The 24,475-nt window shown below is 42.3% G+C and overlaps 1 protein-coding gene across 5 annotated transcripts in view; it reads right to left on the bottom strand.

Moving 5' to 3' along the window:
• TBC1D24 (TBC1 domain family member 24) overlaps positions 1-22,655 on the bottom strand; it is a 30,330-nt gene extending 7,675 nt beyond the window's left edge. The window contains exons 1-7 of one of the 5 annotated variants that reach the window (XM_040590737.1): positions 22,550-22,655; positions 19,031-19,084; positions 11,129-11,251; positions 8,437-9,471; positions 6,096-6,113; positions 1,482-1,640; positions 498-561 (exon numbers count right to left, since the gene is read on the bottom strand). In XM_040590737.1, coding sequence (XP_040446671.1) covers positions 498-561; positions 1,482-1,640; positions 6,096-6,113; positions 8,437-9,395 — 1,200 coding nt within the window. In that variant the 5' untranslated portion in view covers positions 9,396-9,471; positions 11,129-11,251; positions 19,031-19,084; positions 22,550-22,655. Of the gene's footprint in view, positions 1-497; positions 562-1,481; positions 1,641-6,095; positions 6,114-8,436; positions 9,472-11,128; positions 17,334-19,030; positions 19,085-22,549 lie in introns of those variants that run through there. The other 4 variants (XM_040590736.1, XM_040590740.1, XM_040590739.1 and 1 more) reach the window with 4 other exon arrangements.
• Positions 22,656-24,475: the final 1,820 nt, after the last annotated feature.

Genomic DNA, 24,475 nt, shown 5'->3' with positions numbered 1-24,475 from the left:
AGCTGCCTCTTTCACACACACACCCCCACCCCAAAGACAGAGATGAAGCTAAAGCTTTTGTTTCCAGTATTATTCACACCTTTTAAATTATGCTACTTTCTCTCCTCATATCCTGGAGAAAATGAAAATATCTTCTATCAATCACTGAGTTTCTTAACACAATTCCCCAGCCTCTCCCTCTGATTCTGCAATTAAAAGAGTCTGTCCAAGAGCTTAATGAGATACTCTAGTCCATCATCCCACATTACTTACAAGAGAAAGAACTGCTGACCAAGACCTAGTTTACAAGATTTACCCAAGAATGCACAGTCCCACAATCAACAAACTGAACCATTTAAAGCATGCGCTGTTAAAAAACTGAAACAAAACCCCAAGCAATTTCAGGTCCCTTGCTTCTTCATTTTATTATAAGCAGTTATAATAAATAATGTGTCGCCATACAGCATTACATAACTGCCTAAAACCTAATTTAATCAGTTGCCTTTCACCTCACTCACCTCTTTTGTTGTGGTCTTGATGAGGAGAAGAGTTGGTTCATGTCCCTCACTGTGAGAATAGAACCTGAAGTGCAAAGTACACAAAAATGAGCACTCAACTACCACCGACTGCAGTTCTCTTCCTCCTTAACTCAGGCACCATCCCTTCATCCAACCATCCTTTTTGCATGGCAAAAGAGACATCTGAAGACTAAGCATATTCCTGTAAATGTTTTCTATGGTCTTCGTAAATAACAGAGTTGAGTGTCATCAAAATTATCCAGCAGTTCTTCTCAGTTCTCCGTACAGTTTATGCCTCTGCAGAGCAACTACAAGACTACCTATCACAAAAGCGGTATTTTACAGCATTTTGAATCAAGAACAAGGACTGATGGCTGTGTCTGAAGAGCTTTTGGTTTCACCAGAAAATAATTATGACACATTCTCTTTGCTTACTTTTGCTTTTCCTCATGGCAAATGGGGCTGGGACAGCGGACCTCTCCCCACCTCAGCACCTCAACTGCTGATGTCAAAGTCATTATTAGGAGCTAGACAATTATAGTCTTCTGTGTCATATGCAAGGAGAACTCCTATCCAGTTTACTTCACTTTAAAACTAACACAGTGTCATAGGTAGAGGAATCTCCAGTTTCCAGTTCCCTTATTCTTTGGATCAGTTTGGATGTGGTTACCTACCCAAGAGAGTCTGCACAGCAACCACCGAGTTAAGCATTCGTATCCAGCGGGGAACGAAACAGTCTCAAACTAGCACATTCTGTGAAATGATGCAAGTTTGACTTTTCCATCTGGTCTTGGACAGTTTAGAAGGGCTTGCCATGCTCTGGCATATGAAGTATCCTGGTCAAATGCTGTAGCCAATACGAATGTCACATTTGCAACCCATTGCTAATAATATTCTTCTGATCAAGTTCGGACTAGGCATGGTGTTTTTGTCAATCCAGCAAACAGTTCACCAGCTGCTCATTTTTGGGAAGGTGTTCCTTACCTGCTCAGACTACAGCCATGTTCCAAGGTGGTGAAAAGCAGGAGGGGCTGGCAAAGTGCAAATCGCTCTGGGATCCATGACCAGATATCTCGCATCTCTTTCACACTGACAATTTCAGACTTGAAGTTCTCAGCATGAACTGCCAAGTGCACATTCTGCCTGAGAAATACAATACAGAACACTGAGAAATAATAATTTAACAAAAAACCCCAAGCTTTGGATTACTGGACAGTAACATGCAAAGACAGCTGAACGCTAGAAGACCCTAGTGCATATGCCATTGTTCAAAGCTCCAGCCCATGGGATTAGAAGACCATGATTTAGCGAATACAGTAAACTACTGCAGTTTAGTGTAATCCTCAAGAGGCAGTGATCTGGCCTTACTGAAATACCTGGAGCAATTCCTCTGTATGGCAGCTGTGGCCTTTATATACAGAGGACACAACAGTGAAGCCAGCTAGGATGACTGCGAGCTTAAATAGACCAAATAGTATTCACCGTTTGAGACAGCCTCACTGGTGCTAGTATTTAAGCACAGAGAACAGAATACCTAAACAAACAGCCAGGGTCTGAAAGGAAGAGGTAGTACTTTTTCCCCCTCTGAGGTCCCGCCTGTACCATGGAATTAGAGAATTCATAAAACCCTCAGAATTTTAGAGGAATTGGTTACTACCGGGCTAAGCAATTTTAATCCAAGGCAAATATTTGAAGCTTTTAGAAAGTTTCACCTCTTGGAAACATGTCATCACCAATGACTTCCACTTCATTAAGAACCAAAAAAGTTCCTAGGTTCACTGTTACAGACAGAGCCTGAAAACATGAAGGAGTGCTAGACACCCCAGAAAGCAAAGCCCTCTGGCACAATTATTAGAATGGATTCATGGCTTTGAAACACTTGAGGGTAATAATCATCATCATCATCTTAACCAGCCTTCATTTCTCAGAATAAATAAGCACAAAAACTTAGAGCCTGGGGATTAAACAAGTGTTATTGCATCCATGGCCAATGTTATAGACTTTAAAAATGCAAGGGTGACAGCCAAGTACTTGGTGGAAGTGACATAGGAACTTATGCAAGATACTAAATTACTGGGTAGCCATTAGTTAAATGAAGCTTTAGGCAGTTTGCTCTGCATGCAAGGGTTCAGTTGCAAGTATCTGCCAATTTCTGGTGGGGTTTCTTTTGTTGGTTTTTGTTTTGTTCCCCCCCCCCCCCCCCCTTACAGAATTCTTTCTTCTTAGTTTCATGGAACATAAAGAGAACCTTAATACTGCATATCTGCATGTATCTGAATAGCTTAGCTCACTCCCTAAAACACACAAACTACACATTTTTTTATTATTTTTCTTGCTTGTAGTGCCAAGAAATCAGTGGCATTTGCATGGTACTTTAGAACAGTGCTGACTTAGAGACATTGGGAAATGCTTACTGAAATTTACTGTAGCTGCCTTAGTGTCAGCATTTCTAATGAAGTGACTCCTTAGGTCACTGAAAAATAAATTACTGCTTCCTCTAGCAAAATGAACCAAATCACTACTTGTGTTACTACCCTGCATTATCTAATTAGCAAGGAACTTGTATGGACACCTATTTAAGCAAGCTGCAATTATTAATGATTTTAAAACCTGCAGTATCACTGACAAGGACATTATTTGTGCTTTTAAACCAGCAAAGCGAGGCACAGGAGAGATCAACTGAAGCAAAGTATGAGCCAAGACTTGAACCCACATCTTCAGAACCTTACTTTAGGTCTCAGCCCTTCCAGTCCTGTCTGGTGCAGCTAGAGTGGTGGCACTACGGAACAGAGCTGAGAAAAAGCCTTGGTTTCAGTTCATCAGAAATCAGATTTTTCTCACGTTCAAGGAATTAAAAAATGTTCAGTGCAGTCAACTAGCTTATCACAGTGAATTTCTGGAGGAAAAGTAATGATGATAAACAGGCCGAGTTAGTAGCAAATACCAAAACAGTTTTAAACTTACTAAACCTCAAACAAGCAAGCCTCAATTATTTGTATGCTTGGTCTGTACATTTTTCACACCTACGTGACCTGTTTGGGCAACTAAACTGACGTACTCGTTCCTAAAAGGCTCTCAACCTTGGTGTACCTTTTCTTTTGCCTCTGTTCCTTCTCCTGGCTACTATGAACTGCTGACTTAAGGACTTTCCTACTCAGACCCCACTTAAAGCCTGCGTTCAGCAGTATTCATAGCAACACATCACTTTCAGTACCTGTGCCTTCCTACAACTTTTCCATGTAGGCAGAACATCACCTTTAAAAGCAGATCTTTCTGATTTACTCCAAAGCACTTACCATTGTATCGGGGCATTTAAAAATATTCCAAGCACGCCACTCCTGCCCCTTGAGTATCACAGCAAATCATTTCATATTTAATGTCATCATTCAGTTAGTAAAACCGAGACCATAGCTTGACCAAAGGATTTGAAATAAAATGACCTGCTGTTTCCCAGTGCTAAATCACAGCTGCAGGTGCTTAAGACTGAAACCTGATGCTGTGTTGAGACCAGTGTGGATACACAGCCTGGCCTGCATCACACCAAACTGTGCTGCTCAACAAAAACACAAGCTTTTGGTTGGCCAGTGTGCGTGTTTCAGAAAATTGCAACTGGAGTTCCAAGTATCTAACCTGTATGCATTTTCTCATCTTTGACGGTATTTCCCTAATGACGCTGAAAATAATTTACTTCAGTTGGGTGGTTGCTTTTCAAAGTATTAAATGACTGCACACAGCACATAAATTGGCTAAGAAAAAGCCTCAGTGTTTTGGTTTATATTGGCTGATGAAAATTAAGTTTAGCCTTCACCACAGTCTTTCAGGGTTATCCGGTAAAAATTCAGCAGTTTGAGAGAATGCTTTATTTGGACTGACATTGCATTAAAATCTACCACTAGAACCAAACAAACCCATTAAGATTTCACCCTGCATTAGCTTTTTCCTCAGTTCTTCATACTGGCTTATTGGGACTGACATGACAACTTTCTACTGATTACTGATGTTGGAAAGACATGTTCAGTTGTTACTATCCCAAAGGAAATTAGATTTAGAAAAGTAGCACTATTTAAATGTTTAACAAAGTGGCTTATTCGCGATTTTCATAGGAATGTTGTTTTTTCAGCTGTATCATTGACACAATGCGCTTGAGAGACCTCAAAGCTCCTGAAGGTAAAGCCAACGCTGACAACATGCGGCAGCAGCCATGAGCAGATGCGCTCTGTACGTGTTTTCCAGGACAGCAAATACCACACTCCAAGGTATGACTCACTGAATTACATCTTCCTGCTCTGCTCTGGGTTTGGTCAAATCTTACAGGGTCTGCATTATGTTTAAAATCCATTGTAATTTCAGTTAGGGCATAAATGTATGGTAGAAGTGATATATTGTTTCTCAGTTGTAAATGGCAATATAAGCCGTATGTGGTATATAAGGCTGACACCTAATCCTGCATTGAGATCAGTGTCAACAGACACCCTGCGTTTACCCAAGTTCCCTCAAACCCAAACTACATGCTTCCTAGCAGAAACCAAAGCTTTCTACTGCTTTCAGAACACTGTAACTACAGTGAAATAATACATGGACACTGAACACTTGCCTGGCTGGAATTAACAGCCTGCTAATTTATTAGAGGTAAAATCCTCAACACACAGGATACGATATGAAACATGCTTCGGTAAGTCTCTTAAGGTGTTCTTTCAGACATGAAAACACAAGGAAATTAATTCCAAATTTGATTTTATAAATTAGTACAAATGTTAGTGCGCATCACTTACTAAAGTTAACTCAGGGCACCTGCAACAAGGCCAAGATTCTCAAAGGCATTAAACAGACACATCTGTGTTACTTAATACTCACAGGGCTGTCTTTCTCCTTTCCAAGTTCTCCGCTTATCAGGTATCACAATCCACTCGGTTTTGTTCTTTACGATTTGCTTTTCAGGCCAAGACTTGATGAATGACTTCATTAACCATTAATGCTATATGGCTGAGTAACTCTGACCTCCTCGACACAGGAAAAAGAGTCTTGTCGTCTTGCCTCTAAAAAAAGCCCTTCCTACTTAAAAATAATCTAGTATGAATAGACACAAGTCACTTTTAGGAGCATGCCAAATTGGTTCAGTCCAACATCTTTCTGAATAACTACAGAAAGCTTCCAAAGAAGAAAGAAAGTTGAGTATGTCTCTCACATCTCTTGCAACAACATATACCAGGTTTGGATGTGGGACGATACCCAACAGTATTGTCATGTTACTTGAGGTTTTTAAAACAAAATAACACTTTGTCTTCCGGTGTAGAAAGGACTTTTATCCCACCACTAACGTTACTCTTTTTCCATTCTGGAAAACACAGGCTTGTATCGCTGTATGGAAGTGCTATGTTGACCAGCTGGGTCTGTGATCCCTCATCTTACAACCTTGCAGGTGCTTTGAACTAACTTTGCAAGAGTGTGTTCAGGAGATGCTACACAGCAATCGGATGCTGTAATTGCTGCCCTTCTTCTCCTGCCCCACCATTAGCAATAATGACAGCTTCAGAAAAAATAACAAGCCAAAGACAGAAGAAACGAGCAAAGTGCAAAGATTCAAGTGTTTTAGCCTACCTTTTGGGAGATGCAACACTGCAAACAGGAGGGGTGCAGTGGGTATGGAATTGACAGAAGGAGAACGTATAAGGAGAAAGACAAAAAAAGATAGAAGATATCAGTGATTTCCTACATCCACAACAAAGTGAGTAAAAGGAGCCTGGAGAGAAACAAAGTAAGGTTTGATTCAAATCACCAAGCACAAGAAAAACAAACAAAAAAGGTTAAAATATTTCCCATTTCTTTCCTTTTTTTTTTTTTAATACTTTTTTTGCTACCTACTTGTAGTTATCCAATTGGAAAATAATTCATCATCTCTTTGCACAGGCCAAACACATCTGGACAGAGAACTTGCCCACATCCTATCGAGCAGTGGAGAAAAGCTCAGCTCTCCAGCACTTGCATCTGCCCACACTAGGATCCAAACCGCACCAAGTTCATGCAGTACCTTGCCAGGGGATACTGAGAAGTTTCAGTATGCACTTTTTCACTAGCAGCAATGCCTGGTGAGGCTCTAACTACTGGGATTATTTGGGTACGAATTCACCGTATTTTGCTTTGAAGAAATCACTGTTGTTCTGAGCAAGAATACCTCTACCACATTTAACACACCAGGAGCTTCCGAGGTTTCTGTGGCTGGTTGGGGTTTTTACTTGGTATTGTTCTGTTTTTTTTGTTATTTTTTTTTAAAAAACCTATTATTTACTTAAAGCTGTCATTCTGTTGCTGAAGAATATACTTTCTGAGAAAGAGCATTACAACTCTCCTGAAGTTCAGTACAGAAAGAAAAGGCACACATCAGAAGAGTTAATACTTCTGGTTGCGAGTCCCAGATACCATGGTCTGAACTCTACCTGATGTGACACTCCACTGGCTAAAGGCCTTGAAATATTTAAGACTGTACAGAGCAGTTTCTTCCAAGATATGAGTGAAATAAAGTGCAAACTAATTGTAAATCAAACTGTGATCTAAAAATAAACCATTGGAAAAGACTAGAGGCAACTTTACATGTATTTAGGCACACAAAAGAGGTTCTGCTAACATTCACATTATTTTATAGGCTGAAATCTGCTCGGTATATATTTCAATACCATGGAATGATACCTGTTTGCAACTACTGAAACTAACTCAGCAACAATTGGCCATAAGATGCCACCACATCAGTGGCTGGTACCTTTTGATTTTTGAAGATTTAGAGAAAATGAAAGACTGTCCCTCTAGAATACCACGCTTATTGACCCCAGTAGACTTCTAGAAGTCATCCTCCCTTCAGAGGTGAGGACAGCTGATAAAACTGTTCAACACAAGATTTGAAAAACATCTGAGAGAAGTCTTCTGCAGTCACAGAAGGCCTTAGGAGAAAACAGGACATATCTGCAACCCCAGCATTTACCTGCACGTACATTTGCACTTGGCAAGATGCTAATTTTGTTTAGATTAATATATTGCTGTCTTTTCTATATACATACATATATTTCTACGTATACAGTCTTTCAGCTAAGCTTTTTATTGTGTCTTTTATTATCACATTAGAGCAGGATTTAATTTACTAGTTTCACAGCTGTTTCCCCTCCCCTCATTTCTGAAAAGAAATTGTGATTATGCAATCATCTTTTGGATCAGTATCCTCACATTTCTCTTCCACAGTTCTTTCAAAATAATTACTTTAAATTTATTTTAAAAAATATTTCTAATAGTACATGAACCTCTTACATAATAGGCCAGCTCCTATCTATGGTTACTATACTCTTGGCTTTCATGAGGCTTGCAGTCAAACTAATTTCAAAAGTAACCTGCAAATAAGACTTATTCTTCCTCATTCTGTTCAAATAACTCCCCAGTTAAGCAAAATGTTCCCAGCTGGGACAGTGTTCACCTACTTACACTAAAGATATGGCTAAATTCACAGTACAGGGCAGCATGAAATTGACTTCTTATACAAATGATCTCACAGTTAAGAATTAATTTTCATATTTGTTTGGGTATTTTTCTTCCAAGTAATTTATCAGTGTTTCTTCCAGCTGTTCTAAAATGTCTTTTAGTTTAAAAACAGCTTGTGAAGGACACTTCTGAGATACAGTACTTGCAATTAATATGTACCTGTAAGAAGTAATTGTAAATTCATCACTGAGTAAGCCATGAGAAATTGCTTTGTAACATTTCAGTTACACTTCTCCTTACAATCCCAGGAACACTTAATTTTGGGGCTGCAGACTTTTTCTAGAGAGGAAAAAAAATGAGCAGAGATACCAGCATGTACCAGTAGAACTTCCCCACCAGTCAACCAGGACTACCTGACAGCTCACCATGCTGCAAAAACTCACGAGATCACTCTGGCAACCTCTAGCGAGAGCCCTACCTTTTCTGTTTGACCGTGATGCCCTTCTGCTGCAAAGCCTTCTCATTGGCCATCTGCAGAAGCTGGATCTCCTTCCGTGAGAAAAGGCGGATAGCAAAGGCTTTTTCCAGAAGCCTCTCTGGAGACACCGACTTGGCAATGTCTCTCACAAAAGCTCGAATGTCTTGCTGTATGCTGTCAGACTCCATGGGCTGCCCAGCTCTGACTTTGTGAAAAAATTTCAGAAGGGCCAGTGCAACACGATAGAGAACTTTGTAGCCCTCCACCAGAAACACATCAAAGACCCGAGCAATGTACACCATAGGCAGTTCTCCGAAGAGCCAGCGCTGCCAGTCGGAGTATACCTCCAACACATCCTCAGACACCGCCACCATCAACTTATGTGCTGCCTGACAGTACTTGTTAACCAGGTCTCCAAAGGTCATGCAGGATGACTCAAAAGCTAAGAACGTCTGATCAATGAGCCGCTTAGATGGGTCATTGCAAGCAAGGATGCGACAAACCTGTTCGAAGCACTCTGCCTCATCTTTGCTGTAGTGGAGGAGCAAAGCTATCACAGAAGGCAGTGCTGGGCAAAACGATATGTCCGGGAACTGATTAGCAATGCACAATATAATCTTCCTCACGGCCCCAATGCCTTCTGCGTTCAAACAGTACGTGGGGACCAGGCTGTTATCCACAAACTCTGGCAGTGGAAGGGAGCTACTGTTACGTTTTCCAATGATCTTCACAACAATGTCCCGGTACACATTTGCATCTGGGGTCACTGTGCGGCATGGGATATTGCTGATTAGTTTGTGGTACGCTTTGGCCCTCAGAGAGTGGTTCTTGGCCCAGTAGCCCTGGCGGGCCAGCTGCTTGAGCTCCTGGAACTCCGTGCAGGTTAGCTCCTTTGCATCCTGGCTCTGGACAGTAACATCCATTTTGTCCCAATCCACAAAGCGGTTGTATTCATCCATGGCTCCAGGAGAAGCATATCAGATAAATCATGAGAATGGAGACCTTACTTAGTCATTAAATGACTTGCAGCTTTTTCTGCAAAAGGAAAAAACACAGAGGTTTGAGTAACAGGTAATTATCCATTTTCTTTAGGAACACACACATACATTCAACTTGTTCCTGAAATGCCAAAACTGTTTTCTAAAGCAAAAAGTTAAAGATACATGCCTTTTTATTTTTAAGCCAAACTTTACTTCCATTCTGTCAAAAACTCATACTGAAGTAATTTATCAATGGCCAGCCAAGAGGTTGATTCTAAGGACACCTCCACAGGGAGTTAATTTCCCCAGCTGAAGGTCCAAGCTGAGGCACGGACCTTTATGTTAACTTCTCACTTACAGAGCAGAAGACTCTCACTTCAAAAACTGCCATTGTAAAGTCTGTTCAATTTGCAATCTCTCTTCCCAGTTCTCTGGGGAAGTAACGGTTTCTTACACGACACAGACGCAGCCTGATGAGCAGCTTACACTGTTCTAAGAGTGCGTGGCCAGTGACAAGAGATGCTGACCTCCTGCTAGCCACAGCCATGTGCTCTTAGTCATTTCTTCATGCTGATACTAGCACTCACGTGGCCACGCAGTCACCGAGATTAGCTTGTTAATCTGGTACAAGTTTTCTTTTCTACAGGATAAACAAGATGGTGCAGCTGTATGGTCAGCCAGACCATCATTGCTGCCAGAATAAAGACGAGTGCAGGACAGAACCAGCCCTTCTGACTGCAGTATGGTCTCAAGTCAGCTTGAAAGAGCTTCATGAAACTGATCCTTAATTCTCTTGAGTACCACACTGGACCTCTGGTCCCAGCTGTGCACGACTTCTATGACCAATTCCCCCTCCAGAGGGCCTGCTCTCACCAACAGCGGGAGATGCTGAAGACACACACCACTGCAACAGCACCCAGAGCTGAAAGATCAGGTTCTGCCTCTAGTTCCTCAAACCACACGTTTACATGACCTACCAGTTGATTCTAGCTTTAAAGTACACCTGTGTCCCAGCAGACAGCATGACTGCAGCCAGTAATGGCCACACCTGAATCAGCTTTAATCAAGTCAGTGCAATACTAGAAGGGGAGATAGAATAAAATACACTTGTAACAGCAGGCAACAGGTTTGCCTAGTGCTGGAACATCTCTGCCAGACTGATTAAAGCTAGGAAGCACGTGGCCCTTGATGCTGCACATTCTGCAAAGGCAGATAATCCCTATAAAATGCAACAGGCCTATAAAACTGTTTTGTACAATTAAAAATATTATGTAGCAAGGTTAAATCAACAAAAACAGTTACTGAAACACTTTCAAAGAACCCTTAGTCATTTCTGTGTCAACAGACTGGAGAATGCACACAACTTGACATTTATCAGCATGGTCTTTTGTACAGCAGGTGTATTAAAATGATTTGAAACTCCTAAGTCGATACACATCAAGACAGACAAGTCATCCTCCCTACTGCACTACAGGAAAGTAAAGCAAACATTTTGCTTCAAGTAGAAAGAAGTTCATAAACATACAGTTACCATTAGTTTAGACAGCCATACATTTAACTCAGAGTTTTACATTCTGACTAAATATTAATCTGGGTATTTTGGAATCACATGCCGAAACGCCAAAATTTAACTCTTCTTTTAAAAGGTTGGTAGCAACACAGGAGATTTTCAGAAAAGGCTTTTGGATGGTTCTTCTCTATCAAATACTTACCTCAGTTTTGGTGTGTTTTTTTTTTTCTTTTAAGAAGATTCTTTTTGAGTCATCTTTGTACAATGTAAGAGCAATACAGAAATCCTCACCATTTCTTTTTGTTGCAATCTTCCACATCTGAAACTAAATCTCAGACTGTAATTAAAGGAGGCGACACATTGTCCTGACTTCAGCTCTGAAAGCAAGGTATCTTACGATGTTTGGAAACGATGCCTCTCAGTGTGAGCTGCGAGCATGTCTTCAGGATATGCAAAGACAGTAAAGTAATGGTAGGATACCAGTCCACCACAGAGTCAGTATCAGCTCTGTGAAGTTAACATTTTAATGTTATTCTCCACCTGGAAACCATAGGGAAATTCATTATCTTTAATTCAAATCCTAGAATAAAATCCTTGTGGAGAAGAGAAACTTAATCCTATTTAGCAGTGACCAAAGCATGAAGAACAACTATTCTGTTCAGGTTCAATTCAGTACAGAAACTATTACTATCCTGTGGTTGCTTGAGTTTGCACTACACAACAGCTTCTCTCTTCTGCCACCATCCCCTGGGAGCTGCTCCTATTTATATTAGGGAGGGTTAAGTAAAATGTCTGTCATACGAGACAACTTCCGAGATACTCAGCTGTCCTTTTTCCTGTAAACTTTCTGCTTCCTCCTCCATACTCTTTCCTGTCTTATCTTCTATGATTTAGAGACACAGGCATATTTAGAGGTTGTATAAAATAGTCATTTTTCCCTCTAGAAGTTACTGCCAATGGGTTTGGCAAGTAGGTGCTGCTCCTCAGGGAAGCTCACTGGAGTCCGTAGCTAGAGGATGGAAGTCAGACGGCCAGAACTTTTGATTTGAGCTTACAGTCTTCTAAATACTTTGGCTGGGATAGGTCTGCAAGTAGGTCTGGCTGTTTAAGCTTTTCAAAGCTCTAGATACTGCAAGAAAAAATGACAGCAAAGCAAATGGGCATTGTCAAGGTTGCCAGAGCATGACCAGCTCTAATTGTGCTTGCAAAACCAACAGAATTAGTGTGCTTCAGCGTAACGGTGCATATCTCCTGATGGTGTGCCAACAGCTACTGCAAGCCAGCAGGCCTCAAATGAGGAGTATTTACTTGCCCAGAGGCGAAGAGCCCAAGAAATCTCAGGAAAATTCCAGCCAGCCTTCATCTCCTCCCACTCTTTCCACATCTTCCTCAGTCCCTCCCTCCAGGCAAGTTGTCTCCTGGCAACCACGTAAAGAGCAATGTTTAACTTTGAGATGGTGGGAAGAAGAGGCAAAAGCTGCCTTGCATTCAGTAGCAAATGGGCAGCTAGTCAGGCTGTCTCCTACCCATCTCTCCTACCACAAGGGAGCAAAAGCCGGCAGTGCAGGCTAGTATTTGGAGGGACGGAAGGCTGGGCTGTCAGTTAAGGAGTAAAACCAGAGGAGGATGGCTGTGTAAGAGTGTGTGTCTGTGTCAAAAAGTCCTATCTTCACCTAAACTACCTAGCTTTCACATAGAAGGAAAGGATAAGACGCTGACAGAAAAGAAAAAAAAAATCAGAATGAAAAGTTCGTATAAAGATACGGTTAAAGGCAGGCAGAGAGACCATTCACACACTCCCCCCCCCCCGCCCCCGCAACAAAACTCTTTCCCTCTTGTTACAGCAACTTTAGAGAAGTTAGCATCATGCTGTGGTAAGTATCCTCTAACTGTACATGGGGACAACAGGACGGATCAGCACCTGAACGGCACAGAACTGAAATGCTTTCAAATATCTGTTAAAACAGAACTATACAGGGATTGTAAAAAATAGCAAAAATGTTACATTACTCATAACCAGCACAAAACATGAAAGTTATTTATACCTTCACTTAAGGGGAAGCAGTCACCCTTTCTAATCAGACTGACTTTTACAAAACAGGAGTCAACACAAACAGAATCAGGAGAAAAAGCTTTTTCTTACTAACTGCTACACAATTTGGAGATTGCTAGATCTATTAGTCTATAATAAAGCTCTTTAGTTAAGTGCAATGTGAAAAAAACCCAAAAGCACAGAAGTGAGAACTAGAAATATACATACTGAAGCTACACCAAAAATGGCTGCAGAACAGGCAGAAGATTTTTCAAGGTTAAATTTAAACTATGAAGCAAGCAAGTAATCATTACAATTCAAACCCAAGCAATAACCATGGTAACTGGAACTGGCATAATTCCAAGTCACTGACTAAATTTTTAGGAAATATTTAGCTTGCTAGTCTAGCCACATTTTCCATTCCCTTCCCTTAGTTCTTCCCACCATCATTTGGGCTACTTTCAGAAGACAGCTGAAGACTGCACCGAATTTGTATAAAATACACAGCAGTGAAGCCAAGCGTGACAGTCAAATTCCCATACTGCCTCTGAAGAAAAATTCTGTTAAAGCATCTAAAAGTACATCAGCAGGAAAAGAGAAGATCTGAATTATGACTTACCTTCATTATGGGGAATATAAGGCTAAAATTTTACTGAAGGTAACACGGCTAGGCACAACTTCAGTATTTTTTTTTTTGCTTTCCAAAATGCAGGAATTAGCAAACTGTAATATCTGAAGTGCAACTAACCCAGAGGACCATTTTTTCTTTCAAATCCAGCGTACATGCACTACTTCACAGCAGCGAAATATTTACATTCTAAACTTTTTAAAAATAAATTCAAACTTTAGTTAAAACCTGAGATTATGTGATTTGATATTGCTTTTAATAAACACAAGAAAGTTTCCTTAAAAACCAAATTATAATTAATCCAGAAAACCTTGTCCCCTATTCCAGTTAGGTATTCTTGCCACAGATTAATAGCTTATTAAGATACTTAATTCAAATCTAGTGTAGCTGTAACAAGAACCTCAAACTTTGAAAATAACACTTTTTCATCTTAACCATGAACAGTTACAACAGCTTTGATTCAGCTATTTGCTATGTACTGTACAGATACAGTTAGATACCAACAATCAAAATTCTGGCATGCATTTTTATAACCTGCTGACAGAAAGCAAATATTTTCTTTTGCTGCTCTACAAATCAAGACTAATCTGAACTCCCAGACCTGCAGCATGCCATTTGCTGTTTATACTGTTGAGTAGTGATGTAGCCAGGGAAAAGACTCAGATCTGCTCTCTTTCATAACCTCATTAAACTAATCTGTGCAGAAGGCACGTAAACAGATAACGAGAACTGCTTCCTCAAGACTGCTAGCTATTAGTCCTCATCCCAGGAAAAGAAAATTAAACTCAAACCTCCAAGTAGGTGATTTCCCACCACTGAGGAATACTCAATCACATCTGAGATGTTTGCTTCATACACCAAAGAATCTGACAGAAGAACAAAGCAACACAGCAAGACAGTAATAACTGCAGAATAAAAGACAATTAGCAGTTTCTCTTTTCTCCCCCAGTACTTCAGTGTGTCCTGCGGTTTTCCCCAAGCTCAGACTTGCAGCAGTATACCTTGACATCTCTGCTACATGGATCTGGAAACAAGACTGAACACCATAGTGCCATCCCTCCTTTACCCAAACATCTCCTGATCAGAAGCATGTTCAGTCATATTTACAGCTTCAATCACTTCCTATGCCACACATCATTGAAGAAGATGTACGCATCGGAGCCAAAATTAAGCACGCTATTTAGCACTAGAACAAGCTGAACACAACCAGCTCATCTTGCTAGAAGAGCAATTTGGACCATGTTGATGCATTCTGGAATGATGATCCTTTTTGGAAGAATACAGAGTTCGATGGATTGCTTTAACGAGGTTAAATGCAGTTCGATCTCTCTATGATTTGCCCCAGGCATTGTGTACAGCACAAGCTGGGCTCCAGGAATGCAATTATGGATAATGTTCTAATACTAGTTTACCAATAACAATAGGGGATTAGTTAGCTGCTCCCTGCTGTTTTTTGTTTTTTTTTTTTTTATATTCTTTTGGGGCAAAGTCTAGAAACCTCTTACTTTTCTGATTACCTGATAAAGACCTGACATAAGAGTACACTACAGGGCAAATAATTTTGGGCATCTAGATGATTTCTCTTGGCATGTTACCTCTGGAAACGAAGCACAGACACAGAAAGTTTGTCCTAGAATCCCATGCTTTCATGCTTAGGAAAGTACTATTGCCTTCTTAAACAGTGTCTTTACGTTTATCTGTGATTGATCTATTGTGTTCTTTATCATAGTCAAAAGGTCAGACACACAATGAACTCTTCGCTGCTGGCCAGATAAATGACAGTACCTTATATTTAGGAGAATGTGTATGCCTTAAATCTGCAAGCACTTCAACAGAAAGCAGCCCCCCCTCCTTCTCAACCCCTGCCCAGGGATGACACAAGCACCTGTAATGCTCAATCACCATTGATACTGTGAGCTGCAGTGATCATTAACATACCATGGAGGTACAAAAAGTCACAAAAAACAAACAAGGTACAAGTCTGGAAAAAAACCCAAACACTTTTGTTGAAAAAAATGAAAAAGAAAAGAAATGAGTAATGGTTCCACAAAGGGTCAAAAAGGCTAAAGAACAGAGCATTGTAAGAGGATACTGGATGGTAAACGTTATCATCAAGATCAGGAGCTTTCTGTCCTGTCTACCTCATAAAAACCCCAAGGAACAACTAGTAAAATTAAAGGAAGAATTCCCATCTTCCCCCCTCCCTGCAAACCAAAAGAGAACTGCATTTAAGCAGCAAAACTATTATATGTGATGTATTAAAAATGATCCATTAAAAAAACCCCATCATCTGTCAAAGTAGTGCAGAAAAAATCAATACAATTTTCTTACTATATGGACTGTGCTTTCCGTCTCATTTTTTTTCATTTTTAAAATTTGGAATAAAAGCCTCACATTCTGCCAATTATTCTTCCCTTTGTTTTAAAAACTGAAGTAACTATAAACAGATCTCCCTTCAACAGCAAACTCTGGCTCTGACAAAAATTTTACACTGAACATGCAGTCTTCAGTCTTCCTATTTTTTTCCTTTCCCTGAACACCTCAGTTTGTATCTTTCTCTGTTTGGAACTACAGTCTACTACGTACAACCAATGATGCAATGTAACTGTCAGTGAAAATCTCCAACATGGTAATAAGTCTATATGCAATAAACCAATCAATTTTCCTGCTCTCCTACATTGAATGCTCTCTGTCGTTTTGATGTCTGTCACCTCTAGACCTGTCTCCACTACATTCACTGGCAGAAAAATACCTTTAAACATCTGTGTTTTGAAATGTTCTCTTAGACATAATGTCTGCATATGTTGAACACAGATTTATTTCTTCTCCTCCTAGCTAAACTTTCTCTACAGAAGCACATGCAACCACCTTTTATTTTTCACATATTCATTTCTCTAGGTCCAGAACAGCAGCTGACAGCACGAATGGAAACACACATGGATTTTTACAAGTAGAAGACACAATCTTAGGTGTGACCTTTTCCGGTGTCTAAGAGACACATTTGCCAAGACGCATTTCACAGACAACAGCAATGTTTATGGGTTTATTAGTATGAGAAAACCATTCAGAGGTTAAAGAGCACACACCTCCTCAGCCTGTTCCTTCCACTGTCTGACCAGTTTCAACAGTACATGATTATACCTTTTCAACAGGTTTTGTGACCAAGTACCACAACAGCATGTCAAGGAGTTTTCTCCATGAAGTGTTTGGTTTCTACTCCGGGCCAGCCTTTACACACCAGTGCACCTCCACAACTGCTATGCTATTTGAACACTCAGCAACCCAAACTGCAGTGGGTGCGGGTTGCAAAATGAATGCAGTCTGACTACAACAGACCAGTGCTCCCAGCTGACAGGGGTGCCCTGGCCTCAGACTGCCAGCGTTAGGATTGCACTCAGGGAACGAAAGCTGCTCTATGGAGATTAACACACCTTTTCACAAAGCCCCACATACTTTCCTACAGACAACCTCAGCACTCTCCAAGTCATCATCTATACTCTACCTGGTTTTCTTTTTGGTTTTATCCTTCTGTTCCATAAAATAGAGGCCTTTTCTGTGTGGGATTTAACAAAACATCTGCTAGGCTGGGCCAACTAGAATCAGAAGCCCTGTCTGCAGGCTACAGAGAAGGCTTTGCTGTTCAAGTGATGTATAAGCAGCACTAGCTCAACACAGTCTAAGCCTGTATCTTGTTAATACAAATATACTTTCCATTCAAATATAAATACATATAAACACAAAACACATTGCATTGTACATATACATACCATATATTGTACGTATATATACAATTTATGGTCAAAGAGATATGCAAATTTTTAAATTACTGCTAAAATTCAGTTTCTTCACAATATTCACATTTACCAAAAATATGTCCACATGGATGAACCCTGTATATTCTCTCTTGCAAAGGGTTCAAAATATGAACTATGCCATTTAAAGTCTGCTAAAAAAACAGGCCAGTGTCTCAATTCCCCACATCATCTCTAAAACAAAACGAAAAGACAATTTAATCAAAGCAGTACAAGTATCAATACGGATAGTTATGACAATGTAATTCTTCTGTTAAATTAACTGACTGGATATGTTTATATTAAGACCTCTCAGTGCAATATATGAATATACAAAGCCTTAATCTGGTAGTGCTGGAGAGCTTAAGGGATACCTAAATTAGGAAATGGGCAGATGAACCGGTAGCCCTGGTCTAATCAAGCACACAAGCTCTTACTCTCGTAGTGAGCCTATGTAAACTGGCTGCACGCATTCCTTGCTTCTGTAGGGAGCAAATGAGGAGGTACACTCTATGCCACCAGTGGTTGTCACTAGATCTGGTTTGATTCTGTGGTAAATTTTGTGCTCCCATAATTTCATCTGACAGCTAAAAATGGAGTAGGAAAGTTTTATTGTTTCAGGCTATTTCATTATTCGCTGCACTAAATTCTAAGGATGTAGAAGTTTTCTCTTAGAAAAAGAAAGCCAATTTACAGTAAGATAAGCGTATAAAATTTATAAAGTTAAAGCTGTCATTTGACATACAATTTATTTTCTTCTAGCTCTGCAAAGCCCTACAGGCCTTCTCCCTTTCATCCAAGATTGCTCAGAAGAAAAGCTTCAATAATCTGGTATCCCTGATAATGGACTACCCCCTTCCTGAAACAAAGGGTAGATTATCCCTCACACAAGAGAGAGTTCAGACATCATCATCATCAAGCCAGTTCCAGATATACTTTACAAGTAAAGGAGGACCTAATCTCAGGCAGAACACCAACAGTTGCGTTTCAGGGAACTTGAAAAATATATTACTTCATTTTGATGCTTACTTCTGTAGTCTTTCCAAAGTTATGCTCTATTAAAAGTCAAAGAGTAGCAACAAACACCTCCTCTGCAGCAGCAAAGGTACAGAAACAGTGTTTCCAAAAGAAAAACTAATCAATGTAGAATTCAAAACTAGACCTGCATTATTTTGATTATGATTTTTAAAATCAAAGGGCATTTATAACAACAGGATCAGATGCCAAGTTTATAATCTTACTATTAGTGTATACTGGTAGTCTTACCAGAGCGGAAAAACTTTGGGAAGACTAGACCTGTTTGAAGGCCATTGAGACGGTTAAGGGGCCAGAGCACTGGATGTCTAAGAGGCTTTGCTGCTGATGGTATTTTTTACCACGTGCTTGTTCTGAGTAAACCTAAAGGGACTTAACATCCCTGACATGCCTACTGGCCTCCTTGAAGCATCACTGCACTGGCCAAAGTGTCTGAATTAGAGGAGAGGGCTTACTGGCATATTGAAATATAAATCAGGAATTTTGCCTTCGCATGGAACCAGGTTATAAAACAAACATTTTCTGCATACAGTGAAATTATTACCAAAAAAACCCCCAAACAAAACAACCCCAACACTCCTCCAGTCTCCAGACTGAAGTGTTTTTATTAATGCTTACCTTAGAACTCACCCTTGTACGGATCTTCTTATGACTTACTCCCTTCTGCTAGGCCTGGGGGGGGGGGGGGGGGGGGGAAGTAAAAATCAGGCTGTTTTTTAAACAGTGCATTGGGCAACATCCACATGTATCAGATGCACCATTGACCTCCAGGTATCTGCCTGCACTTCTGCATGGCTTCCAACCTTCAGACTTGCAACTGCATCGTAGAGAACAAGGAGACAAATACCCTCACAACAGAGAGGAGCAGCTAATTAACCACATCATTAAAGTGCTTACAGCATAAACAACCCAAGTATCTAAAATCACAAGCAGGATTTTTACTTGTGGCACCTTTATTATAAAAACTTTTAGCTAACATTCTCATTGTAACTTCAACTGCTGTGTTCTGCGCCCCCCCTTTTCTCTACAGGAAGGACAAAATTCTGCATTCAACAGCAATCTCTGGAGAGCATTTCTCTTCCTAGGACTAATAGAGGTATTTGCTGCACAGGTTTGCTGCACAGGTAGGGGATTTTACAATGCCAGATCTGCAACTTACAGTATTTAGATCCCCGGTTCTGAAAAAAAAAATACATTCTGAACATTTGTACTGGAGTATGGGTTTAGGTCAGCTAATTTGCTGAGGGTTGATATACCAGGCCCTTGTCCTATTAGGTAGAAAAGTTTGAATTAACTGCTGAACATTATTTTTCTTTTCAAATGTATGATAGTCAGCCTAGCAAATTTTGAAATAACCTAGTTCTAGTTTTCTGCAAAATACAGTCATTACAGCTTTGTGTACCAGTATTTCTCCCTTGTTTTCCCTTGAAAAATGTAACAAAATAATCCAATGTTGGTGTACCTACACCAAAGTTACACCTATTTGCTAACATCATGTAGCTGCATACAGCCCAAGCACAATTAAGTATGCTCATTAATAAAGACTTTGGCAGTCTATGAGATTTCTTCTGAGTCTCTTTCCTGAGACGGTGGGAATCATCACTACATGGTCTTTTGCAACATGTCTGAAAACTCAGGTAATTGTCCTCTAACTTTAGAAGCTTAAGAGAAGAACAAACAAGATACGGTACAGCCTAAGAGTGTGCACAGCACAGATATGAGCGCTTTCACACACTAATCTCCAAGAATTTAAAGCAGTTGATTCCACAGCTGGACATCTCCAGCACATACTCCCACCAATGCACATGGACTCCAAGCAAGTCAATCATTAATATGGTGCAATTAGGTCTGCCTATTTTTATATCAGAAAGGTTGCATGACTGCTTGGTCAAATACAGAAGAAGTAAATGCCTGAAGACCAGCATTACTCCAAACAAACCCCACCGGACGTCACACCCCACACCCCCAAAACACGCTATGCAAACATGTCAGAATATTGCAATTAAACCTGACAATAAAGGTATCCCCAAACAAACATTTGAAAGATATTTTAGTTCTTTAGTTGTCAGTCACAATTCAAAGCTATGTATAGATGGACTATAAATAGCTATTTTTCTTTCAGACCATTAACAGTTTATCTATTTTGAGTGTTAACATAAATCTATCCGCTTCTGAGCATGCACCCAACACAGCCTAACACAAGCAGTTTTGATGGCCTCTCCAACCTAACAGGCAAGGCAGAGTGTACTCTAAAGAGGCAGAAGAATAATGGCAAGGCCTAAATTCAGAGTCTGTTGCCAATAATTTGCTTGTCACTAACACTATCCGGCTTTGGCACCAAAGTAAAGGTACTTGCGATCCAAACAAATGCCAGGGTAAGTAGTATCAGATTGCAATAACCTTGGTGTTGGAGATGGCAAGAGACATGTGCAGTGTGGACTGGTCTGCTTTGCCTGCTTGCCTGCCTTAAATATAAGGACAGGGTAATTTTAGTGCAAGAATAGCTCCCCCCCCCCCCCCAGTTTTCTTTATAGTCCAAATGATTGCAAATTAACAGAAGCAACAAAGACAACCAAGAGGAGAAAACAAAGGTCGCAATAAAAGGACAGAGCTGGGAAGAGCAGAAGTGCCTAAATACGTGACAGGTCTACAGACAGCCTGCTAGAAACATTTACTTGGCAACATTTAATTATTAACAGAAGAAAAAAAAAAAGAGAAGCAGAAAGCTGCTTTCCTTTGCATGCTTTCCTTTGCATTTAAATTCTAGCCACAGGAATACCTGCAAACTTTCAAATATTAATGACAGAAAAGACATTCCGTACAAAGATTCCCAATAGCTAATTGTTGCGCAATACTACCCACAGCCATTTTGCAAATTAAAAAGGACGTAAGCATCATGTATGGCTTGGAAGCAACAAAGAGCCAACATAAAATGTTGCTGGAGTCCTTGGATTATCAATGCTATTCCTGCAAAGTAACTATCTTAGGTCTTTTGCAACATGGTCTAACTGCTAGTGATTGCACAAAGAAGGCAATTCTAACAATAGGGAATTCCCTTTCCTGGTAATACAGAGCCCTAGATGTGATCCATGTAATTTCTGTGCCCTGGGTATTCCGGAATGCTCCAGCAATCCTCCTGTGGTTTCCCGTACACCAGAACAGCTTCCACATGCTCTAGCTTCCTGTGGGAACTGGGCATGAAAATGCACGGTTTTAAGATAAGACAGCTCAATCCAAACCCCCCCACTCCCCTTCTTGCCACAGCGATGCAGCACCCGCAAGGTGCCATCCCTCCTGCTGCCCTTGGACAGCACCGGAGGCTGTGCCAGCCCCACGCTCTCCGCGACGAGGGACATTTTGGCAACTTCGAGGCAGCACCCCAAGCCCGGTGCTCTGCTGGCTAACACTTGGGCAGTCCCGGTAGCCCAACTGGAACTTGTCGCTTCAGGATGCGCTGTACACACGCGTGTGTTCAGAAAGCAGCTCCTAGGTAAAGGCCAACATGCAAACAAGCTTGTGACAGAAGTTCTACTTTCACTACGGGAATTTTAAAGCATCGAGGGAAGAAGCTGCAGAAGACCAAGTGCTGGCTTGAGGGAGCTCTTCACGTGAACGGGAACTGCGACTTTCACTGGGACCAGCCAGCAGGGCGGGTGGCAACGGGAGTCAGGGTGGGCGCGACCGGCCTCTGCCCCCTCCCCAGGCGCTGCCCCCGGCGGGAGACACCCCCCCGCCCCTGGCTGCCTGCCGGAGAACGCCCCCGGCTCCGGAACCGAGGGCCACCCCCGAGCCGCCCCGGGCCACGCAGCACCGAGGGGAGAGCGCCAGCGCCCCCGGGCACCGACAGCGCCCGGCGGCGCCGCAGCCGGCACCGGAACCCACGGAGACAGTGAGGGGGGAGAGCGCGTCCCGTCCCGCCCCCGGCAGCTCCCCCCCAGCCTCGGCACCGGGAGCGGCCACCGGGAGGGAGCCGCGGCGCCCGCGGAGGCCGGGCTCGGGGCAGGCCCCCTCCCGGAGCCGCCCGGCCGCTCACCGGGAGGGCGCCACCGCGGGCCCACCGACCGGCACCGAATTCCACCCCCGCGCTCCGCAGCCAGCTCCCGGTGCCGGCGGAAGCACACCCGGGCCTTGCCTTACCGGGGCCGCCCTCGCCGCCACCCTCCCTGCCGCCGCGCCTGTCAGGCCGCCTCCGGCGGGGCCGGGGGAGCGCGCGGCCGCCGTGCGCATGCGTGCGGCCGTCCCGCCGCCGCCGCGCCCTCTGCGCGTGCGCCCTGCTGGGCAGCGCGGGCACGTGCGCGGCGTCGAGGCGGGGCGGGGCCGCCGGGGGAGCCGGGTGAGGGGCTGTGGGGGGCGGAGAGGGGCTGTGAGGGGCCGTGGGGAAGCGTGGGACCCCGGGGCCGGGGTGCTGCGGGGTGACGGGCGGTGGCGGGTCCCCGGGGGCGGTGAGGGGCGGTGTCGGGGCGGTGGGGCTCGGTAAGGAGGCCGCGGGCCTGTGGTTCTGCACTGGAGGCTGCCCTGTTCCCTCACCTGGCAGGTGCTTCAGCTGACAAAGCGCAGTGCAAGTACTAGGTACGTTATTGCTTTAAGAACACTCTGGAGGTCTGAACAGTTTTGTGCTCGGGAACAACGCGGCTGGTTCTTCGCAAACCTGAAATGGCCGGGACAGAAATGGGTTCATTTTAAAGACGAAGGGCTTCCATAGTGTTTATTTGACTCGACTTGGCAGCAACGTTCTGTTTACGAGTGGATAAATAACTGCCACATTAAAGATTATTAACTAGGAATGCTTAAGTGACCAATAAAGTACTAATCTTTTATATGGTGTTGTAAATGTACACAGCTTGGTTAATGCAGGCTTTTGCTAAACAGATAACGAATTCCTTACCTGGAAGGTTTACCATTTAGAGGAAACCACAAAGGAAAGTATGAGGCATGATAATGAAACATAAAACACAAAGAGGAGTTGTAACCATTGCAGCTGGATTTTAAATGGGGTCTTAAGGGTGTTTTTCATATTTATCTTAAAGCTACTGGGGCAGTGATCAGAAGCAAGACAGACACAGTACCCGTCGTGCTAGGGATAAATGGCGATTAGGGGCTCGGGCATTGCGGTGGCAGGCAGTGCTGGGCACCCTGCCTCTGATGGTGGCAAGTGCTTCAGAAGGCAGGGCAGTTCCACTGCTTCAAAGAATGGCTGAGCTGAAAGCACTAAGCAGTTATTAACATACCTGTTAATATGTGCTTCCTTCAAGGCTTCCTTGTAACTGGCTGATACTGCTGTGGAGAGCAATGAGCTTGTGTCACAGAAACGCATGACAGAACCATTTCCAGAAGCTGTGCTGAGAAGTCATTTGTTTATCCAAATGTAAGTTGGAAATATGCATTATTTTATGTTCACTTGTGTTTGATTCTGTTGCGTCCCAGAGGGCACTTACACACATGGAAGGGAGTATGTTCCCTATGCTAAACAAAGTTGAGCTGGCAAGGAAAGCAGTTTTAAAAGAGCATGAAAGATGGAGAGCTGTGGAAACAGATAAATGTGGGCAATATCTAATAAGATTTTGTAGGAGGATGAAAAGCTTCCATCTGTCTACAGTAGTTTTAGCATCCTTTCACTGTAGTACACGGGTCCTATGTAGTCTGTATATTTGGGCTTGTGGTGCCTCTCTGAGGTAAAGCAGTGCTGATATTCCCATGTTTCTCCAGGGAAATTGCAGCAGAAAGGTGTTCCCATGGTGTGAACGGAAGTGGGGATTGACAGGCTTTAGAAAAGCAGGACCAGGCATGGGGAGATGGATTGGACTGCAGGAATTCCTCTGTTGAAAAGTGAACTATGATTTGAACAGAACATACCCTTTAGCCAAAGAGTGGTTCTCAGTATTCAGAAAGTAGAAGCAAAAGATATTCTAGGAGTATAATGGTGACACTTTTGTCACCAAAGGCTCTGCGTTGCCTGATGGTTTTACCATTCCAGTAACCCAGGTGCTTTAGGGGGTAGTGTTCAGGGAAGCAGAGCCCTGCACAGAGGTAAGATCAATGCAGGGAAATTTTTCAGGAGGAGGG

Source organism: Falco naumanni, chromosome 4, assembly GCF_017639655.2.
Source record: "Falco naumanni isolate bFalNau1 chromosome 4, bFalNau1.pat, whole genome shotgun sequence".
NCBI lineage: Eukaryota > Metazoa > Chordata > Aves > Falconiformes > Falconidae > Falco > Falco naumanni.
Note: the sequence above shows the minus strand (reverse complement) of the source record. Positions and strands in the feature narration are given on the sequence as shown.